Raw genomic sequence first — 22,500 nt, 5'->3', positions numbered from 1 at the left:
CGACACCGTTCAGTGGTCACGTCGATCGATACAAATGTGCCCCATCGAGTCAAACGAGCGTTCGAGCCTCGCACAGCGGCGCATAGTTGAGTCCTTGGAAAAGACTCTTAACTCACATTCTCTCATCGTACTCAGTTGTAAAATTAGTACCTGGCCGTTAACAGCGTTGTCTCTTTCGGAAAAATATATTGCGTATATTCTGTAGTGGTGAAACAGATTCCCATATGTGATTATAGTTAAAATGCCCTTTATTCATCCCATGAGGGAGATTTGTCTTTAGGGTCTATTCTAATGGAAGACTGGAATAACCCAGGCGTCCGTGGAAAAGTGCATCGCCGCAAATTGAACTAGGGCGAGGTGACTTGCTCAAGGCCACAGAGTCAGTGCAGAGGCGGGTGATTCGAACTCGGTACCTTTCGGGGTACGAATATTAAGGATGTGCGGTTATGTGGTCTAGTGGTATGACACTCGCTTTCGGACCGGAAGGTGCTAGGTTCGAGCCTCGCTCGGCGCATAGTTGAGTCCTTGGAAAAGACTCTTTCCTCACATTCTGTCATCATACTCAGGTGTAAAATGAGTACCTGGCCGTTAACAGCGTTGTCACTGTCTGAAAAAAAATTGTAATATCATGTCCCGTCCGACATTTATGTGTTGCTGTTGGCCAGGGACCCCTTGTAAAGCGCTTTGAGCACGTTTAGTGAATATTGCACTATATAAATTCTCTTGGGTTTTTTTTCTAGTTTTTTTAAAGGATGCGTTTTCTGGCCAAAATTATTTCTATAGATAGTTCGAAGATGACGTCACTCGAGCCTTTGTTATTGTTTTCTGCCATCCGCGTTTGTGAGTTGTTCTCAGTAAACTGTATTACCCAGACTATAAAAGTTCATGGTTACACGGAGATTGTGTGTTGGTCCGTTATACTTCCGGATGGCAATGTTGTGAACTTCTTAGCCAAGCGCATACTGTTTACAGTGTTATTTTAGAGTTCAAACTCAGGTTAAATACTGACGATCGACCCACCCCACGGGATCCCCTTTATATCATTTTGTAGAACAATTAACACTCGTTGTAACGTCACATTGAACGGAATCGCTTAGCTGCCTCATTGTGTGTGGGGGGTTAATGTGACGTACATCCAAATGGATTTGCTCCCATTGGACTCGTCGGATATAACGTCCATTTGATTTACAAAGAACTAAAAACTGTTTGATCGCTGTTGCTTTGTCTTCAACATAATTTACTTCCAACCAACCACCAGTCTGGATAATACAGTGTAGTGAGAACTACTCATCAACGCGGATGACAAAAACAAAACAAACAATAACAAAGTCCAGAGTGACGTAAAACTTCATTCAATCAATAAACGTCCAAGGTTACACATAGTTTTGTGTGTTGGTCCGTTATACTTCCGGATGGCAATGCTGTGCCATGTGAGCTTCTTAGCCAAGCGCACACTATCAATACGCCTCAACAGTAGTAACGTTTCTTCCCTCGTTATGACGCATGGTAACTTAGTAACTGGCTCTAAACTATCGGAACAATGGCGGACGCCCTTATAAAATATTTCTCCGACGAACATAAAAGCGTATCCAGAGGAGAGAAAATTAAACATTATAAATCTGATCATGTTTTGACTTTTACACATTCTGATCACAAGACATATGAAAAGTTCTAGCCAGCATGAAGAATAAAAAGTACAGATTTTCTTTGTTTAGAACCACGATGGCCGCCGTTGCTGGGTGACGTGATATCAAACTATTGAATCCAATTGATCATATTATTATAATACAGAGTGTAGGGAAACAAACATCAGATAGGACGTGACCATCCTTGACCCGCCCCTCCTCTCTCTCTCTCCCCCCCCCCCCCCCCACCCCTCACACCGTCCTTCCCTTTCAGAGAATATCACGCCCGAGTCCCCTATGCCAAAAAACTCCAACAGAATACAATAATAGTTTTGTTCATTTTGGCCAGAAAATCTTTTGACATCGATTCAAACTCTCAAACCTGAGACTTTACTTTATAGATCCTGTGCGCTTGGCTAAGAAACTCACAACATTGCCATCCGGAAATATGACGGGCCAACACACAAAAATATGTGTAACCTTGGGTGTAACCTTAAACATTTATAGTCTGGATAATACAGTTTGTTAACAACGCCACTACAACGTTATCTCGTTCGTCTGTAAGGTTTCATTCATCCTGTTTTGTTGTAAAGGGGAAACCCGAAACGTCCATTGTATCCGTTTTCGTATATTAAATTGAAGCTTACATTCAATTTCACATTGTTATTTATAACCATAAAGGCGAAACCCGAAACGTCCATTGTATCCGTTTTCGTATATTAAATTGAAGCTTACATTCAATTTCACATTGTTATGTATAACCATAATTGTGTCTATCTGGTGTCGTAAAATACGCCCTAATTCCCACATCAATAACAGATTGAGAACAACCCAGCAAGCGTCCTAATGCTATTATAGGAGGATACATTTATTTTGGTATAAAATATCCCGTGTGTCATCACAGCACGTTGAATGTTATTCTAGTACATTCTTATTAAATTAAACGACCCTCTTCCAAATGTTATCAAAGAGTCTAAAGCCTGAAGAATATATCGGAATTATCACGATAATCGTCGTCATAGTATCATTATCATCATCATCATCATCATCATCATCATCATCATCATCATCATCATCATATGCATCATCATCATCATCGTCATCATCATCATCGTCTTATCATTATCATCATCATCATCATCATCGTCATCCTCGTCACCATCATCATTATCATCACCTCTTTTACATTGGTCGCCAACATTCATCATGCTTACATATAATATAAGGATGGTTCACCCCTCTTCTCGTGTTCTTAAATCACAATAAAAATCACCAATAACAAACACACGACCATCACAGCACCAAACACTCACACACACACACACACACACACACACACACACACACACACACAAATACATTAACTCACGTCCGTCTGTGGCCGGCAATGTAATTAAGTTTGATTAGACCAGCGATAAGGGTATCGGAACTCTCACATCTAATGAAATCATCAAAGTCCCCGGATGTCCATCTGTTTGCGGGCACCGCCCACTTCTTTGCATTCACCTAGTGACAGAATGGCCTCCGTTTTATTGATGAAGATTTGTGAGGACAATCAAAATGGATTCCTTCATCTTTAAGACAGAAAGAGAGAGAGATGGAGAGAGAGAGAGAGAGAGAGAGAGAGAGAGAGAGAGATGGGAAGAGAGAGAGAGAGATGGGAAGAGAGAGAGAGAGAGATGGGAAGAGAGAGAGAGAGGGAGAGAGAGAAAAAAGAGAGAGAGATGAGAAGAGAGAGAGATGGGAAGAGAGAGAGAGAGAGAGAGAGAGAGAGAGAGAGAGAGAGAGGGGAAGAGAGAGAGATGAGAAGAAGAGAGAGAGAGAGAGATGGAAGAGAGAAAATGAGAGAGAAAGATGGAGAGATTGAGCGAGAGAGAGAGAGAGAGAGAGAGAGAGAGAGGTGGGAGAGAGAAAGATTGAGAATAAGTGCCGAATATATACATAGTATGCCGACTGAAGACGTGGGTGGAAGCCACAGAAACATGTGTTTCGGCCATATAAGTGAGTGAATCCATTTATATTATATATAATATATATATATATATATATATATATAGAGAGAGAGAGAGAGAGAGAGAGAGAGAGAGAGAGAGGGAGAGAGAAAGAAAGAGAGAGAGAAAGAAAGAGAGAGAGAGAGAGAGAGAGAGAGAGAGAGAGAGAGAGAGAGAGAGAGAGAGAGAAAGAAGTCATTGAAAGTCACAGGACATCTATGCGGTAGGATTTTATTTCAGTTTCAGTAATTTAAAAGGGTAGTTACTATTGCCTGCTACCCTTTAGTTAGGACATTGGTCTAAAGAAAAATAATATATACGCTAGATCAGTGCTCTTTTCAACCGTGTGTATTGTACCTTTATTTCAGGCTGTACTAATTTTTTATTTCAAAAGGTGTAAACCACTATTATAGGGTTGTACTTAACTGGACTGTAAAACATACTGACATAAACACAATAATAATATATTCTGTTACATCCGGCTGGCGGATGTTGTGAGTATTTTACCTTTACACATAACATCAATCATCTTGCAATTTAATCATGTTTTACTGACATCTACGAGCCATTCCCCATGCTGTTGATAGTCGAAAGATCATGTATATTTTATAGGCCATGGCCATTAGGACTAACAGCAGGGGAATGGTAATGATGATGATGATGATTATGATGATGATGATTATGATGATGATTATGATGATGATGATGATGATGATGATGATGATGATGATGATGATGATGATGGTATGATGATGGTTATGATGATGATGTTGGTGATGATGATGGTGATGATGATGATGATGATGATGATGATGATGATGATGATTATGATGATGATGTGAGGCTATGCGGTCTTGTGGTAGGACACTCGCTTTCGGATCGGAAGGTCCTGGGTTCGAGCCTCGCTCAGCGGCGCATAGTTGAGTCCTTGGCCTTGGAAAAGGTTATTATTTATTCACATTCTCTCAACGTACGTACTCAGGTGTAAAATTAGTACCTCGTCGTTAACAGCGTTGTCTTCTCTGTCTCGGAAAAAAAATTGTAACATCGTCGTCCTACATGTTAAATGTTGCTGTTTGACAGGGACCCCTTGTAAAGCACTTTTATAGTACTTTTAGTGGACATTGCGCTATATAAACGCTCAAAGCTAAAAAAAATGATGATGATGATGATGATGATGATGATGATGATGATGATGATGGTGATGATGATGATAATGATGATGAAAATAATGATGATGATAATTGGAGCGGAGAGGAAATGCGTTTGACATTGACTTGTTTCCCTTGATGTTGATTGACCTCCCCTCCCAACCTCCCTTTCCCCCCCCCCCCCCCCCCCCCCACACACACACACTTCTAAGCTACCCTTCATTCCATTCCCAACCAAAGTACTAGATGATGATGATGTTGACAATGATGATGATGAGGATGATGATGATGATGAGGATGATGATGATGATGTTGATAGAGAGCAAGCAAGTCAAATAGATTCTAATTAACGCAAGTAATCCTGCTTTTACCGGGCATTGGACATCTATCCTATTAAGAAAGATTAAAGTCTCTATATTTGCCTTCACCGAAGTATCGTAGAATACGAGGTGATCTTAATCATATATATATATATATATATATATATATATATATATATATATATATATATATATATATATATATATATAGACTCGTATATAATTCTTACAATATAGATGATAATGATTTTTAAAATTATTCGCATGTTACAAACACTAGGGGAGATAAGATTTTTGTCCTTAAGGTTGTCGAGTTTATAATTCATCAAAATATAATAAAAATATGGTAACTAACACAACATAAAAAAGGATACATCTGACATTTTTTGTCCTTAAAGTTGTCATGACGTTTCGAGTTTGTGATTCATCTAAATATAATAATATGGTAACCAAGACAATATTTTAAAAAAAAAGATATATTAAAACACAGGGCTGACATTTTGTTGTCCTTAAAATTGTCAGGTGACACGTTATGAAATATTGCAACCTTCTATTATTATTCAGAACTCAAAGACCGTAAAACATTTTGTAAATTAACCCTCCAAGTGCAAGATTTGATTTACGTATTTCAAACCGACGTGCACATATTTTGCAGGTCTGATAACCGGGCACAAATGTGGGCTCGTTTTAATATTGTTGTAATGGATAAATAGTTTGTGAAGTCCCAGGTTTGTAATTTTTTTTTTTGCCAAGATGAGGGTCATTTAACTTTATTCGATCGATATTTGAAGGACGAGTTATCTGGTCAAAATTTTAAATACGTAGTTTTCTGGATGACGGCAGTTAGTGGGTTAATCGGTAATGATAAAGATGGAATGTTGCTCGTTTGATAATTTGAAATGCCAAGAAAGAGATAGAAATAAAATATAGAGATCGCGGTAGACAATAAATAACATTGAAATCTAATCATCAGATTTTAAAGTGACCATGTCATAATCTACAAATAGCATTGTCACTCTGAAGCATTTCATTGCTCTCTCTCTCTCTCTCTCTCTCTCTCTCTCTCTCTCTCTTTGTGTGTGTGTATGTGTGAGTCTGCCTCTTTCTCTATCTCTCTCTCTCTTTCTATCTTTCTCTCTCCTCTCTCTCTCTCTCTCTTTCTCTCTGTGTGTGTGTGTGTGTGTGTATGTGTGAGTCTCTCTCTCTCTCTCTCTCTCTGTATGTGTGAGTCTGCCTCTCTCTCTCTCTCTCTGTGTGTGTGTGTGTGTGTGTTTGCGTGTGTGTATATGTGCGTGTGTATGTGTGTATGTGTGGTTATGTGTTCAATGACAAAATTTTGTTTGAATTAATCAACGCATGTCTCTCCTTTCCCCCCTAAATAATAAAATCGTCCTCCATGTTCCATTGTTTTCATCAAAGCGTTGGAGAAGGGCAAGTTTACACTTTTCTCAACTTTTCTTTTCTTATATCTTTTTTCCTTTTGAATTGAATTTGTCAATTTTAATATTTCGATGTGTTGTGTGCATTTTTCACAAATAATAGGACTCCTTAAAGAAGGTTTTACATCCTTTTTTCTTTTTTTTTTTTTTTTTCTTTCTTTCTTTCTTTGAAGATTTGTACTTAAGACGATGTGCACTTAATTGTAAGTCTGATAACCCAATTCCTTATGGGCTCATTGTCGTAATGCTAATCTCAAAAAATGACGCAAAATATTGTCCATTACAATAATGTTAAACTAGGCCCATAAGTGGGTTCGGATGTGTCAGACCTGCATATATGCATACTTTGACTTCTTAAGATATAGATGGATTCAACGGCATTCTAACCATATTTTTTATATTAATTTATAATCAAATCAATTTTATATTTAGTCGGGTTTAGTAGAACTGGGACAGATGGTGGGGGGAGGGGGGGGGGGGGGGGAGGAGCAATGTGGTTGAATGGTTAAGACATTGCACTTTGTTCCGGGCGGTCCAGGAGTCGAGTCTCACTTCAGGCACTCTCTTTGTTTTATTTATTTATTTATTTTATTTTATTTTTTAACCCATGGGCAAAATTATTACCATCCAATTTTCCCACCTCTGAAAACAAGGTTTGTGCGGCTATGTGGCCTAGTGGTATGACACTCGCTATCGGATCGGAAGGTCGTGGGTTCGAGCTCGCCTCGCTCGGTGCATAGTTGAGTCCTTGGAAAATACTCTTTACTCACATTCTCTCACCGTACTCAGGTGTAAAATGAGTACCTGGCCGTTAACAGCGTTGTCTCTGTCCCAAAAAAAAAATTTGTAATATCGCCTAACAGGCGTTATGTCTCGTTCTAAATGTCACGTGTTGCTGTTAGTCAGGGACCCCTTGTAAAGCGCTTTGAGCACGTTTAGTGGGTATTGCGCTATATAAAAAGCTCAAGTTTTTGGGTTTTTTTTTAAAAGCTCAAGTTCCTGTGTTGACTTCAGGTTGTTGTTAAGATGGATTTTCTATAATCTTTCATGGAATACCTAGGCGACGGTATCTAATGAGGTCGCGCTGAAAGGGTATAGACTATTTTCTTTTCTCTTTTACTATAGATATGGCTAAGAAGTTCACAACATTGCCATTCGGGAGTATAACAGGCCAACACACAAAACTGTGTGTAACCATGATCTTTTATAGTCTGGTTAATACAGTTTAGTGAGAATTACTCATAAACGTGGATGGCAAAAAAAACAAACAACAACAACAATAACATAGACCTGAGTGACGTAAACTTCGAACTATCTCTAGATATGGGAAAGGACACATTTAATGAAAATGTCCAGAAATGTACGTTTTAAATATCTATTTTTCATTGTTAGTTTATGAGTTTACAAACTCACATTCAATATATTATTTGACTGTATTTTTAAAATATTTTTATTTATCTAGTTCACATCAACCTACGTCCACACATTTTCAGGTCTGATAACCGAACCCAATTATGGGCTTGATTCAACATTGTTAACAAGGACGATATATTATTATTATTATTATTATTATTATTATTATTATTATTATTATTATTATTATTATTATTATTATTATTTATTATTATTATTATTATTTTATATTATTATTATTATTGTTATTATTATTATTATTGATTATTATTATTATTATTATTATTATTATTATTATTATTATTATTATTATTATTTATTATTATTATTTATATTATTATTATTATTATTATTATTATTATTATTATTATTATTATTATTATTATTATTATTATTATTATTATTATATATTATTATTATTATTATTATTATTAATTATTATTATTATTATATTATTATTATATTATTATTATTATTATTATTATTATTATTATTATTATTATTATTATTATTATTATTATTATTATTATTGTTATTATTATTATCATTATGACTATATTTTGCGTTATATTTAGAGTAGTTGCAATACAGTAATGAGCCCATAATAGTTTGAGTTATCAGACCTGTAAACAAGTACACGTAGAACCCAACAAAAATAGTGATCGGTCATATATTTTAATACGGATGCTGTTTTTTCTTTATCACCCTCTGGATTCTCTCTTTTTTTTTTTTGTTTGTCATTTTTACATAATGATAAAATTTTTATCACTTTCTCCCTCTTCTTTATACTTTCTTCTTCTTCTTCTTTCTTCTTCTTTCTTCTTCTTTCTTCTTCTATTCTCTTTCTTCTTCTTCTTCTTACTTCTACTTCTTCTTCTTTCTTCTTCTTCTTTATCTTCTTTCTCTTCTTACTTCTTCTTCTTCTTTCTTCTTCTTCTTCTTCTTCTTCTTCTTCTTCTTCTTCTTCTCTTCTTCTTCTTCTTCTTCTTCTTCTTCTTTTCTCTTCTTTATCTTCTTCTTCTTCCTTCTTCTTCTTCTTTCTTCTTCTTCTTCTTCTTCTTCTTCTTCTTCTCTTCTTCTTCTTCTTCTTCTCTTCTTCTTCTTCTTTCTTCTTCTTCTTCTTTTCTTCTTCTTCTTCTTCTTTACTTCTTCTTCTTCTTCTTCTTCTTCTTCTCTTCTTCTTCTTCTTCTTCTTCTTCTTTCTTCTTCTTCTTCTTCTTCTTCTTCTTCTTCTTCTCTTCTTCTTCTTCTTCTTCTTCTTCTTCTCTTCTTCTTCTTCTTCTTCTTCTTCTCTTCTTCTCTCTTCTTCTTCTTCTTCTTCTTCTTCTTCTTCTTCTTCTTCTTCTTCTTCTTCTTCTCTTCTTCTTCTTCTTCTTCTTCTTCTTCTTTCTTCTTCTTCTCTTCTTCTTCTTCTTCTTCTTCTTCTTCTTCTCTTCTTCTTCTTCTTCTTCTTCTTCTTCTTCTTCTTCTTCTTCTTTCTTCTTCTTTCTTCTTCTTCTTCTTCTTCTTCTTCTTCTTCTTCTTCTTCTTCTTCTTCTTCTTCTTCTTCTTCTTCTTCTTCTTCTTCTTCTTCTTCTTCTTCTTCTTCTTCTTCTTCTCTTCTTCTTCTTCTTTCTCTCTTCTTCTCTCTTCTTCTTCTTCTTCTTCTTCTTCTCTTCTTCTTCTTCTTCTTCTCTTCTTCTTCTTTCTTCTTCTTCTTCTTCTTCTCTTCTTCTTCTTCTTCTCTTCTTCTTCTTCTTCTTCTTCTTCTTCTTCTTCTTCTTCTTCTTCTTCTTCTTCTTCTTCTTCTTCTTCTTCTTCTTCTTCTTCTCTTCTTCTTCTTCTTCTTCTTCTTCTTCCTTCTTCTTCTTCTTCTTCTTCTTCTTCTTCTTCTTCTTCTTCTTCTTCTTCTTCTTCTTTTCTTCTTCTTCTTCTTCTTCTTCTTCTTCTTCTTCTTTCTTCTCTTCTTCTTCTTCTTCTTCTTCTTCTTCTTCTTCTTCTTCTTCTTCTTCTTCTTCTTCTTCTTCTTCTTCTTCTTCTTCTTCTTCTTCTTCTTCTTCTTCTTCTTCTTCTTCTTCTCTTCTTCTTCTTCTTCTTCTTCTTCTTCTCTTCTTCTTCTTCTTCTTCTTCTTCTTCTTCTTTCTTCTTCTCTTCTTCTTTCTTCTTCTTCTTCTTCTTCTTCTTCTTCTTCTTCTTTCTTCTTCTTCTTCTTCTTCTTCTTCTTCTCTTCTTTCTTCTTCTTCTTCTTCTTCTTCTTCTTCTTCTTCTTCTCTTCTTCTTCTTCTTCTTCTTCTTTCTTCTTTCTTCTTCTTCTTCTTCTTCTTCTTCTTCTTTCTTCTTCTTCTTCTTCTTCTTCTTCTTCTCTTCTTCTTCTTCTTCTTCTTCTTTTCTTCTTTCTTCTTCTTCTTCTTCTTCTTCTTCTTCTTCTTCTTCTTCTTCTTCTTCTTCTTCTCTTCTTTCTTCTTCTTCTTCTTCTTCTTCTTCTCTTCTTCTTCTTCTTCTTCTTCTTCTTCTTCTTCTTCTTCTTCTTCTTCTTCTTCTTCTTCTTCTTCTTCTTCTTCTTCTTCTTCTTTCTCTTCTTCTTCTTCTTCTTCTTCTTCTTCTTCTTCTTCTTTCTTCTTCTTCTTCTTCTTCTTCTTCTTCTTCTTCTTCTTCTTCTCTTCTTCTTCTTCTTCTTCTTCTTCTTCTTCTTCTTCTTCTTCTTCTCTTCTTCTTCTTCTTCTTCTTCTTCTTCTTTTCTTCTTCTTCTTCTTTTCTTCTTCTTCTTCATCTTCTTCTTCTTCTTCTTCTTTCTTCTTTCTTCTTTTTCTTCTTCTTCTTCTCTTCTTCTTCTTCTTCTTCTTTCTTCTTCTTCTTTCTTCTTCTTCTTCTTCTTCTTCTTCTTCTTCTTCTTCTTCTTCTTCTTCTTCTTCTTCTTCTTCTTCTTCTTTCCTCCTCCACCTCCTCCTCCACGAAATTGGTTACTCGCTGAATAATGAATCCCACTACGTATACATATATGCAGGTCTGACATCAGAATCCACTTATGGGCCTAGTTTTACATTGATGTAATGGACAATATTTTGCGTCATTTTTTAATATTTTTTTTGAGATTTCCATTACAACAATGGGCCTGTAAGGAATGAGGTTATCGGACCTGCAAATAAGCGCACGTCGGGATCACATCACTATCAAATTTCGAAAAACTATAAAATGATTGCTTTTTATGAGTGTGTTTTCTTCGTTCATTCAATTTAATGTTATAATACTAAACTAATAACTAACACTAAACAATATTTCAAACTTCGTTTTATATTTATCTCTAACAGAAATTCCTAAACATGATCAGATAATTGTAACCCATCGTCACAAACCTTACCTATATTTTCGTGAATGTAAGGCTTCAATTTAACTACGAAAACAGATAAAATGGACGTTTCGGGTTTCCTCTTTATCAACAAACAGGATTCTATTATCTCATTCATCTGTAGTGTTTCATTCATCCTGCTTGTTGATAAAGGGGAAACGTCCATTTTATCTGTTTTCGTAAATTAAATTGAAGCTAACATTCAATTTCATAATGTTATTTATTTCTTCGAGCTTCGAGCGGCAACATTTACATTATATTTTTGTGGTAAACTAAATGAATGTTGAAGAATTAAATCTTTCGTCCAAAATGTGAAATTTGGGTCAAATTTTAGATTTTTATTAAAGAGGTTTAATAACACGTCTTAAACTGCTAGAACCGACGTGCACTTATTTTCAGGTCTGATAACCCAATTCCTTATGGGCTCATCATTGTTATGATGGAAATCTCAACAACAACAAAATGACTCAAAATATTGTCCATTACAACAATGTTAAACTAGGCCCATAAATGAGTTCGGATGTCAGACCTGCATTTATGTACACGTCAGCTAGAACCTAACGTTTCGCAACTATTTTCTAATCTAGTTCTATTTTGTTTTTGTTTTTTTGTTTTTTTTTTTTGGTGCAAGCGTCGGAATTATATTTTTGACTTTCAATTCAATTTGGAGTTTCTATATTAAGAAGCTAGGGAGCAGCTACCGGTGTAAGATAAAGAACTGGACAAGTGTTTATGAAAGGTGCCAGACAAAGCTAGAAAGAAAAAGATCAGAAAGAAATCAACCATCCCAAACAAAAATCAATCCATTTCGACTGGAGTCGATTGGTGTCAAGGTCGACTGATTTTTTGAGTTGTTTTTTTTTTCTCTCTTGTATTTTTTTTTTTTTTTGCTTTGTCTGGCACCTTTATAAAAACCGTGAGCATTTATATAGAACAATATCCACTAAATGTGCTCAAAGCGCTTTATTTACAAAAGGGTCCCTGACCAACAGCAACACGTAATATGTAGAACGATACATGACGTCTGTTAGGTGATATTACAAATTTTATTTCCGACAGAGACAACGCTGTTAACGGCCAGGTACTCATTTTACACCTGAGTACGGTGAGAGAATGTGAGTAAAGAGCCTTTTCTAAGGACTCAACTAAGCGCCGAGCGAGGCTCGAACTCAGGGCCTTCTGACCCGAAAGCGAGTGTCATACCGCTAGACTACATTATATCTGCATTCACACTTGTTCAGATCTTTTTAGAACATCTCTACCACTTTAACATTATACCTTTCTGTGATGGTAGATCAGATATAATCACTGATCTCATTTGCCAGTTTTAAAAAATGTTGAGTTGGATTGCATTCTTTCATGAAAAGTGTGATTTTTTTCTCTCCTCTTTTTTATACACTTGTGCCTTTTTTTATTATTAAAGACAACGGTAACGAATTTGCGGATTGGGTCGATCGTCATAACATAGTAGTGTGAACACCATTAGAAGCTGCTGTCATCTGATTTACTGGTTAAGCATATTTCGTGGATAAAATGCTCTATAAAAATGAGTTATTCACTTATTCATTCATTCATTCTTTCATTCATTCATTAATGTATATACCTGTATTCTTCTTCAGAGTCCTTCACAAGCAGACAGACGAAAAGAGCCTCGTGAAATATGATGAACTGGACGAAGCATACACCGAGGCTGACGAACTTCCTGCCAAGGGGAATAAGTCATACATACCATCCAAGTCATACATCCCCCTGAAATGTCCTGTCAAGTAAGTTCTTTGAGATAAGATCAGATAAGATAAGATAAGACAAGCGAAGATAGTAATAGTAGCAGTAGTAGTAGTAGTAGTAGTAGTAGTAGTAGTAGTAGTAGTAGTAGTAGTAGTAGTAGTAGTAGTAAGCTTCGCAGTCTGAATGATGCTTGCTGAGAATTGTGTGATTCAGTCATGGTCGATGAGTATAGCTGCTCTCTCCATCCATGATGTTAATTGTTTCCATTGGTAACGGTCCTGGGTCAGAGTTTTGAGGCTGTCAAGACCTTGTTGTGACTTTAGTACGGAGGGCACTGCTGTATTTCTTTGCTCTTCAGGGATTAATTCGGCCTCATATGAATCCAGAAATTTCGTATATGTAGAGAGATCCTGGTTCAGGGTAGTTACTATTGATGTTGGTGGTCTCCCTACATACAAATTAAACACAATATTATTAAGCAAATTGAGCCTACAAACTGTTTCAATGTTTTATAGCGATAACAAAAAAATATAATTTTTAAAATTTTGTGATGTTAAATTAAGATAAGATAAGATAAGATGAACTTTATTTATCCACTTTTGGAAATTTACATTGGGTGTTGCCATAGACTAATGAATTTCGAAAAACAAATGAAGAGTGGTTTCCCAAAACTCTCTTAATCCGTGTTTCTCATTTTGAGATATTGAGAATTATTTCCCCTAAAATTTCTTATCCAGTCTATTATTTTATCATATTTAACCCTTTCCTTACCAACCAAAGGAAAATCGTCAAATTCGTTACGATAAAACAAATAATTTCTCATTCTAATTTCAATTTGACATCACAAAATTGTTTTTTTTTTAATAATTTTTTGTTATCGCTAATAAACATTGAAACAGTTTGTAGGGCTAATTTGCTGAATAATATTATGTTTAAAATGTAATTGTTGCTTTCCTGTTTGTGTTGGATGTATTGGGGAAAATTCTGGAAATGCCCAGTAAGGAGAGGGTTAAGGGAAAAGGGAGAGATTAACCCTCTCATTACCAACTGTAGAAAATCGTCACATTCGTTACGATACAACCAACATTTTTCTTATTCAAATTTCTTTCGTACATCATAAAATTGAAAGAAATTGAACAGTGTGTTGTAGAGTAGATGTTTTGCTAACGAATTATGTGTCGCAAGAACTTTACCGCTATACTCTTCAACAGTCGTAACGTCACTTCCTTCCTAACGACGCATGGTAACTTAGTAACACTGGCTCTAAACTATCGGACAATGGCGGACGCCCATAATAAATATTTCTCCGGCGAGCATAAAAGCGTATCCAGAGGAAAGAACCCCATAAATTTGATCATGTTTTGACTTTTACACATTCTGATCACAAGGCATATGAAAAGTTCAAGCCAGCATGAAGAATAAAAAGTAATGATTTTCTTTGTTTAGAACCAAGATGGCCGCCGTTGCCGGGCGGCGTGACATCAGACTACTGAATCCAATTGTGTTTGAGTGATCAAAAATCTAGCTTTGTGTTAGTTGGGTGTGAAGTTTTGGGGAAAATCCTGAAAATGGCTGGTAAGGAGAGAAATGAACCAACTGATGGTCTTAACGATAAGCAGGATTGGCGGCATGACAAGGTTTCATTGATCTCGATAATGATAGTTATACGTCTTTCGCCATTATTAATATTTAAATCCTTTCGCCAAGAGGCGAAATCTCTTAAACGGGAAGAGAAGAAAAACGCGCACCATCTTTACGGCTGGGCGGTTATGTGGTCTAGTGGTATGAAACTCGGATTGGGAATTCAATGGATTGGGGTGTACAATATGATGATGATTGTCAAAGAATTATGTACTAGGAGGATAGAGGCATTTGAGATGTGGATGTAATAGAAGAATGTTGATGCCATCATTGACAGACAAGTATACGAACAAGGAAGTGTTGGCTGGCGAAGGAGTGAGAATTCAATGGATTGGGGTCTACAATATGATGATGATTGTCAAAGAATTATGTACTAGGAAGGAAGTTAGAGGCATTTGAGATGTGGATGTAATAGAAGAATGTTGATGCCATCATTGACAGACAGGTATACGAACAAGGAAGTGTTGGCTGGCGAAGGAGTGAGAATTCAATGGATTGGGGTCTACAATATGATGATGATTGTCAAAGAATTATGTACTAGGAAGGAAGTTAGAGGCATTTGAGATGTGGATGTAATAGTAGAATGGTGAGGCTATCAAGTATACGAACAAGGAAGTGTTGGCTGGCGAAGGAGTGAGAATTCAATGGATTGGGGTCTACAATATGATGATGATTGTCAAAGAATTATGTACTAGGAAGGAAGTTAGAGGCATTTGAGATGTGGATGTAATAGAAGAATGTTGATGCCATCATTGACAGACAAGTATACGAACAAGGAAGTGTTGGCTGGCGAAGGAGTGAGAATTCAATGGATTGGGGTCTACAATATGATGATGATTGTCAAAGAATTATGTACTAGGAAGGAAGTTAGAGGCATTTGAGATGTGGATGTAATAGTAGAATGGTGAGGCTATCAAGTATACGAACAAGGAAGTGTTGGCTGGCGAAGGAGTGAGAATTCAATGGATTGGGGTCTACAATATGATGATGATTGTCAAAGAATTATGTACTAGGAAAGAAGTTAGAGGCATTTGAGATGTGGATGTATAGTAGTAGAATGCTGAGGCTATCACGGACAGACAAGTATACGAACAAGGAAGTGTTGGCTGGCGGAGTGAGAATTCAATGGATTGGGGTGTACAATATGATGATTGTGGGGCTATGTGGTATGACACTCGCTTTCGGATCGGAAGGTCCTGGGTTCGAAACTCCCTCGGCGCATAGTTGAGTCCTTGGAAAAGGCTCTTTACTCACATTCTCTCACCATACTCAGCTGTAAAACGAGTACTTGGCAGTTGACAGCGTTGTCGCTGTCCGAAAGATTGTAATATCGCCTAATAGGCGTCATGTCTCGTCCTGCATATTAAGTGTTGCTGTTGCCCAGGGACCCTTGTAACGCGCTTTGAGCACGTTTAGTGGATTTTGCGCTATATAAAAAAAAAAGCTCAGAAAAGCTCCAGCTTGATTTTTAACGAAAAGCGAGATTTGCAGTTTGACGGTATTTCACTGCAACTCAATAATGATAGAGAAATGATAATATTATAATAATACGCCTAATGCCATAATTAATCAATATCTAAGTCATTTTACTAAGTTGTAAAATCTCTGAAAAAGTGGGGAAAAGTCCATTGTCTGAACGATGAACAAGATTGGCGGCACTATCCATAGTATTGATAGAGAAAATGTCATATATATTCTTTTAAACAACAGAAATATGTCTGCCACTATAATTAATCAGTTTTTTTAAAGTCTCTTTACCAATATATTATGTCTCTTAAACGGGAAGAATAGATTCACGTCTTAATGATAAACAGATAAATAAGATTTTCATTACATGATGAGTTCACTGTAGCCTACATAGTATATATAGGGCCTATATATATATATATAATATATATATATATATATATAAATATATATATATATATATATATATATATACTGATGTAGATAAATAATCGTATAAGGAAAAATAACAATAATAATGATGACGATGATAATAATAATAATAATAATAATAATAATAATAATAATAATAATAATAATAATAATAATAATAATAATAATAATAATAATAATAATAATAATAATAACAGTAAAACGTCTGTCGCAACATCTAATCAAACCAGAAGTCTGACTCCGATGATATAATCCGTATCCTAAAAGAAATGCTACAAATGACTTAAAAAGTATTTCTTCTGTTCATATTCAGATCTGATTCGCGACCTATTACGATATTGGTCTTTTAATCACGGAATTAAAATCTCTTCTGACATCTGATCAGACGTCTCAAAAATGGTATTATGTCGGAATGAACCTTATAATTTAAACTAAATATTAAGCTACTGCTTCTACTTCTTGTTCTTGTTCTTGTTCTTCTTCTTCTTGCTTTTCTTCTTCTTCTTCTTCTTCTTCTTCTTCTTCTTCTTCTTCTTCTTCTTCTTCTTCTTCTTCTTCTTCTTCTTCTTCTTCTTCTTCTTCTTCTTCTTCTTCTTCTTCTTCTTCTTCTTCTTCTTCTTCTTCTCTTCTTCTTCTTCTTCTTCTCTTCTTCTTCTTCTTCTTCTTCTTCTTCTTCTTCTTCTTCTTCTTCTTCTTCTTCTTCTTCTTCTTCTTCTTCTTCTTCTTCTTCTTCTTCTTCTTCTTCTTCTTCTGAGCTGTAGGTACTAATTTCTTGATTAAGCGGGAAAATGAGATCCGCCAGCTGGGGTCGAATCCTGATCTCTCTGCTGGAGGTCTATGTTCAGAACATGGGAGGATTTTTGGATCATGCTGGGGGCAAATTATTTATTTCTAATGCAATTTATAGTGGATATTTTAATTTCCCCTTGGAAACTACGAATAAGTTTTGAACTTTCAAGTTGGCAGCTCGGTAATTCTGACTTTGATTATAGATAGAATGAAGTTGACGTCACTCATGTTTTTGTTATTGTTTTTTGCCATCCGCGTTTATGACTAATTCTCACTAGAGTGTATTATCCAGACTATAAAAGTTCATGGTTACACAGAGTTTTGTGTGTTAGTCCGTTATACTTCAAGATGGCAATGTTGTGAGCTTATTAGCCAAGGGCATACTATCTATACCCCTAGTCGCTTCTTTGTGGTCTGAGATTTTAAATCTTCCCCCCTCCGGTCTGTCCACAGATGTGACGTTCCCAAGCGGTACCAGATCGCCCTTCTGAGTTCTTGCGGTTTCCTGCTCTCCTTTGGCATCCGATGCAATTTGGGAGTGGCCGTTCTTGACATGACTAAAAATAGTACAGTGGACACCAACGGGGACGGTGTCATACGGGTCAATGATTCTATACAGGTAAGACTTTGAGAGAATGAAAGAATGGATCAATCAATCCATCAATCAATCGACCACTTAACCAATCAATCAATCAATCAACCAACCTATTAATCAATCAATCAATCATCCAATCAACCAATCTATTAATCTAAAAATAGCACAGTGGAAACCAACGGGGACGGTGTCATACGGGTCAATGATTCTATACAGGTAAGAGTTTGAGTGAATGAATTGATCAATCAATCAATCGGTCACTTAACCAATCAGTCAATGAATCAACATATTAATCAATCAATCAATCAATCAACCAATCTATTAATCAATCAATCAATCAATAAATAAACCAATTAACTAACCAATCAATTAACTCTACAACTGTCAGGGCGGATTTTAGTCAGCCATCCACCCATCCATCCATCCATCACTCATCCATTCAGCCAGCAATCCACCCATCCATCCATCCATCCATCCATCACCCATCCATCCACCCAGCTAGAAAGTCATCTATCCATCTATCCATCCACCCATCCATCCATCCATCCATCCATCCATCCATCCACCCAGTCATCCATCCAGCCATCCATCCATTCATCCCTCCACTCATACATCTGTCTACCCATCCGTCTGTCGACAATCCATCCACCCATTTGTCTATTTATGAAGTCCATTCATTCATCCGCTTGCCACCCATCTCTCCATCCATCCATTTGTTTACCAACCCATCTGTCGATCCATTCATGCATCATTCGCTCATCAGCCTATCCATCAATTCATCCTATCCATCCATCCATCCACTCATCCACTCACCCATCCATTTACAAATTCATCAAATACGTCTTATCCATTTATCCACCCATTCATCCATTCATCTATCCGTAAATTCCTCCACTCATCCATCCAGCTGTCTAACTATCAAATCCATCTTATCCATCCATCTATCCATTCATCCATTCATCTATCCATCAATTCATGCGATCCATTCATCCATCCATCTATCCATTCATCCATTCATCTATCCATCTATCCATTCATCCATTCATCTATCCGTAAATTCCTCCACTCATCCATCCATCTGTCTAACTATCAAATCCATCTTATCCATCCATCTATCCATTCATCCATTCATCTAACCGTAAATTCCTCCACTCACCCATCCAGCTGTCTAACTATCAAATCCATCTTATCCATCCATCTATCCATTCATCCATTCATCTAACCGTAAATTCCTCCACTCACCCATCCAGCTGTCTAACTATCAAATCCATCTTATCCATCTATCTATCCATTCATCCATTCATCTATCCGTAAATTCCTCCACTCACCCATCCAGCTGTCTAACTATCAAATCCATCTTATCCATCCATCTATCCATTCATCCATTCATCTATCCGTAAATTCCTCCACTCATCCATCCATCTGTCTAACTATCAAATCCATCTTATCCATCCATCTATCCATTCATCCATTCATCTATCCGTAAATTCCTCCACTCATCCATCCATCTGTCTAACTATCAAATCCATCTTATCCATCCATCTATCCATTCATCCATTCATCTATCCGTAAATTCCTCCACTCATCCATCCAGCTGTCTAACTATCAAATCCATCTTATCCATCCATCTATCCATTCATCCATTCATCTATCCGTAAATTCCTCCACTCATCCATCCATCTGTCTAACTATCAAATCCATCTTATCCATCCATCTATCCATTCATCCATTCATCTATCCATCAATTCATGCGATCCATCCATCCATCCATCCATCAATCCCCTCATATATAACCCAACAACTACCCCCCCCCCCCACACACACACACATACACCATTCCATACACATGCATACCCAATCCACACTACAGCCAGCCATCCATCCATCTATCCATCAGCTCCACATTACCCATCCATCCATTCATCTATCTCCCCCCCCCCCCCGGCCTCCCCAACCAATTCCATATCCATGCACACCCTATCGACACTGCCTACATCTATCACTCTAAATCCATCTTATCCATTCACCCATCCATCCATCTATCCATCAAATCCATTTTACCCACTCATCCATCCATTCACCTATCCACCAAATCTTCCACTCCATCCATCCTATCCTATCCACGTCCTTCTACAACCAAACAATTCAACCCTCCCCCCCCCCCCCCCCCTCCGCCTCCCCAACCAATTCCATATCCATACACACCCTATCGACACTGCCTACATCTATCATTCTAAATCCATCTTATCCATTCACCCATCCATCCATCCATTCATCTATCCACCAAATCCTCCACTCCATCCATCCATCCATCCATCCATCCACCGATCCCCCCCCCCCCCACCCCCAACAAACCAATTCCATATCCATGCACACACACTCAATCAACACTGCCTCCATCTATCACTCTAAATCCATCTTATCCATTCACCCATCCATCCATCCATCCATCCATCCATCTATCCACCAAATCTTCCACTCCATCCATCCATCCACCGATCACCCCCCCCACCCCCCCCCCCCACCCCCAACAAACCACACACATATCCATGCACACACTCAATCGACACTGCCTCCATCTATCACTCTAAATCCATCTTATCCATTCACCCATCCATCCATCCATTCATCAAATCCATTTTTACCAATCCATCCATCCATTCATCTATCCACCAAATCTTCCACTCCATCCATCCACCGATCCTCCCCCCCCCCCCCCCCCAACAAACCACTTCCATATCCATGCACACACACACACACACACACACACACACACACACACACACTCAATCGACACTGCCAACATCTATCACTCTCAATCCATCTTATCCATTCACCCATCCATCCATCCATTCATCTATCCACCAAATCTTCCACTCCATCCATCCATCCACCGATCCCCCCCCCCCCCCCCCTCCCCCCCAACCCCCCCCCCCCCCCCCCCCCCAACCAACCAATTCCATATCCATGCACACACTCAATCGACACTGCCTCCATTTATCACTCTAAATCCATCTTATCCATTCACCATCTATCCACCAAATCTTCCACTCCATCCATCCACCGATCTCCCCCCCCCCCCACCCCCCCAACAAACCACTTCCATATCCACACACACACACACACACACACACACACACACACACACACACACACACTCAATCGACACTGCCTCCATCTATCACTCTAAAACCGATCATTCGACTCCGATTGTTAATGTTCCGACTGAGTGGCTGACTTCATCAACCAAGCCAAGCGAGACAGACATCAATGATAGGCATTTTAACACAGACCTGCCTGGGCCAACGACCTGCACGAGGAATGAGGTCCCGAAACAATTAATCTCCCAATAACAAATGGATATAACTTTTCACCTGCAATTTTAAGACACAACAGGTTGATCTAACCTGCCACCCTCTGTTTATAACAAAACTTATTATTCACATCGTACAATATCCACTAAAAGTGCTTAAATTGTTTTACAAGGGGTTACAATATATATATATATATATATATATATATATATATATATATATATATATATATTATTATATATATAATATATATATATATATATATATATATATATATATATATATATATATATATATAAATATATATATTATCTTATTTTAATAAAGGCTTAATAAGAGTTAGTCTTTAAATGTCTTATACAATAGTTTATAATTACAGAATCTCATATAGCTTTCATTGTATCGATCATTGATAGACAGTTTTACACAACTTTGAATATCAGGAAAAATGTATCAATACGGCAATGTAAAATCGAAAAAATACTATCATAGAATACTGGTATGTGAAAATTGGTCATGATCGAATGAATCATAAATGTACAAAGTTCATAGTACAATGAAATATTAATGACAACAAGAATTATGAAAGCAACAACGATAATAATTATACATAAGTCTCTGATAGATTATGAATTATAAATTATATATATATATATATATATATATATATATATATATATATATATATATATATATATATACATTAGAACATGTAAGATAAATATATACGAAATTTCAAAATGGGACACACGTCCAATCGCCTCAGTACCGATGTGTACTTATTAGCAGGTCGGATAACCCAGTTTGTTATGGGCTCATTGTTGTATTGGATATAAATACTCTCAAACCAAATCAAAATACTGTCCCTTACAACAATGCTACTATGCGGTCTAGTGGTATGACACTCGCTTTCGGAAGGTCCTGGGTTCGAGCTTCGCTCGGCGCAGAGTTGAGTCCTTGGAAAAGACTCTTTACTCACATTCTCTCACCGTACTCAGGTGTAAGATAAGTACCTGGCCGTTAACAGCGTTGTCTCTGTCCGAAAAAAAATGTAATATCGCCTAACAGGCGTCATGTCTCGTCCTACATATTAAGTGTTGCTGTTGGCCAGGGACCCGTTGTAAAGCGCTTTGAGCACGTTTAGTGGATATTGCGCTATATAAAAAGCTAAAAATGCTCAATGCTAAATCAGGCCCATAATTGTGTTCGGTTATCGGACCTGCAAATATGTGCGCTTCGGTCAGTAACAATCGTCCCAAACAACAGGTCA

The 22,500-nt window shown here is 36.9% G+C and overlaps 1 protein-coding gene across 2 annotated transcripts in view; it reads left to right on the top strand.

Annotated features, from left to right (window-relative positions):
* Window positions 1-22,500, top strand: part of LOC144978715 (vesicular glutamate transporter 3-like) — a 350,750-nt gene that overhangs the window by 182,081 nt on the left and 146,169 nt on the right. For both annotated transcript variants that reach the window (XM_078925137.1, XM_078925136.1), the window contains 2 exons: window positions 12,884-13,030; window positions 17,775-17,940. In XM_078925137.1, the coding sequence (XP_078781263.1) occupies window positions 12,884-13,030; window positions 17,775-17,940 (313 nt within the window). The remainder of the gene's footprint in view (window positions 1-12,883; window positions 13,031-17,774; window positions 17,941-22,500) is intronic.

Source organism: Berghia stephanieae, chromosome 8 (genome assembly GCF_034508935.2).
Source record: "Berghia stephanieae isolate SIO BIC M18660-M18661 chromosome 8, UCSD_Bste_1.3, whole genome shotgun sequence".
In the NCBI taxonomy this organism is placed as follows: Eukaryota; Metazoa; Mollusca; class Gastropoda; order Nudibranchia; family Aeolidiidae; genus Berghia; species Berghia stephanieae.
The sequence above is the reverse complement of the archived record's forward strand: the minus strand, read 5'-3'. Positions and strand labels throughout refer to the sequence as shown.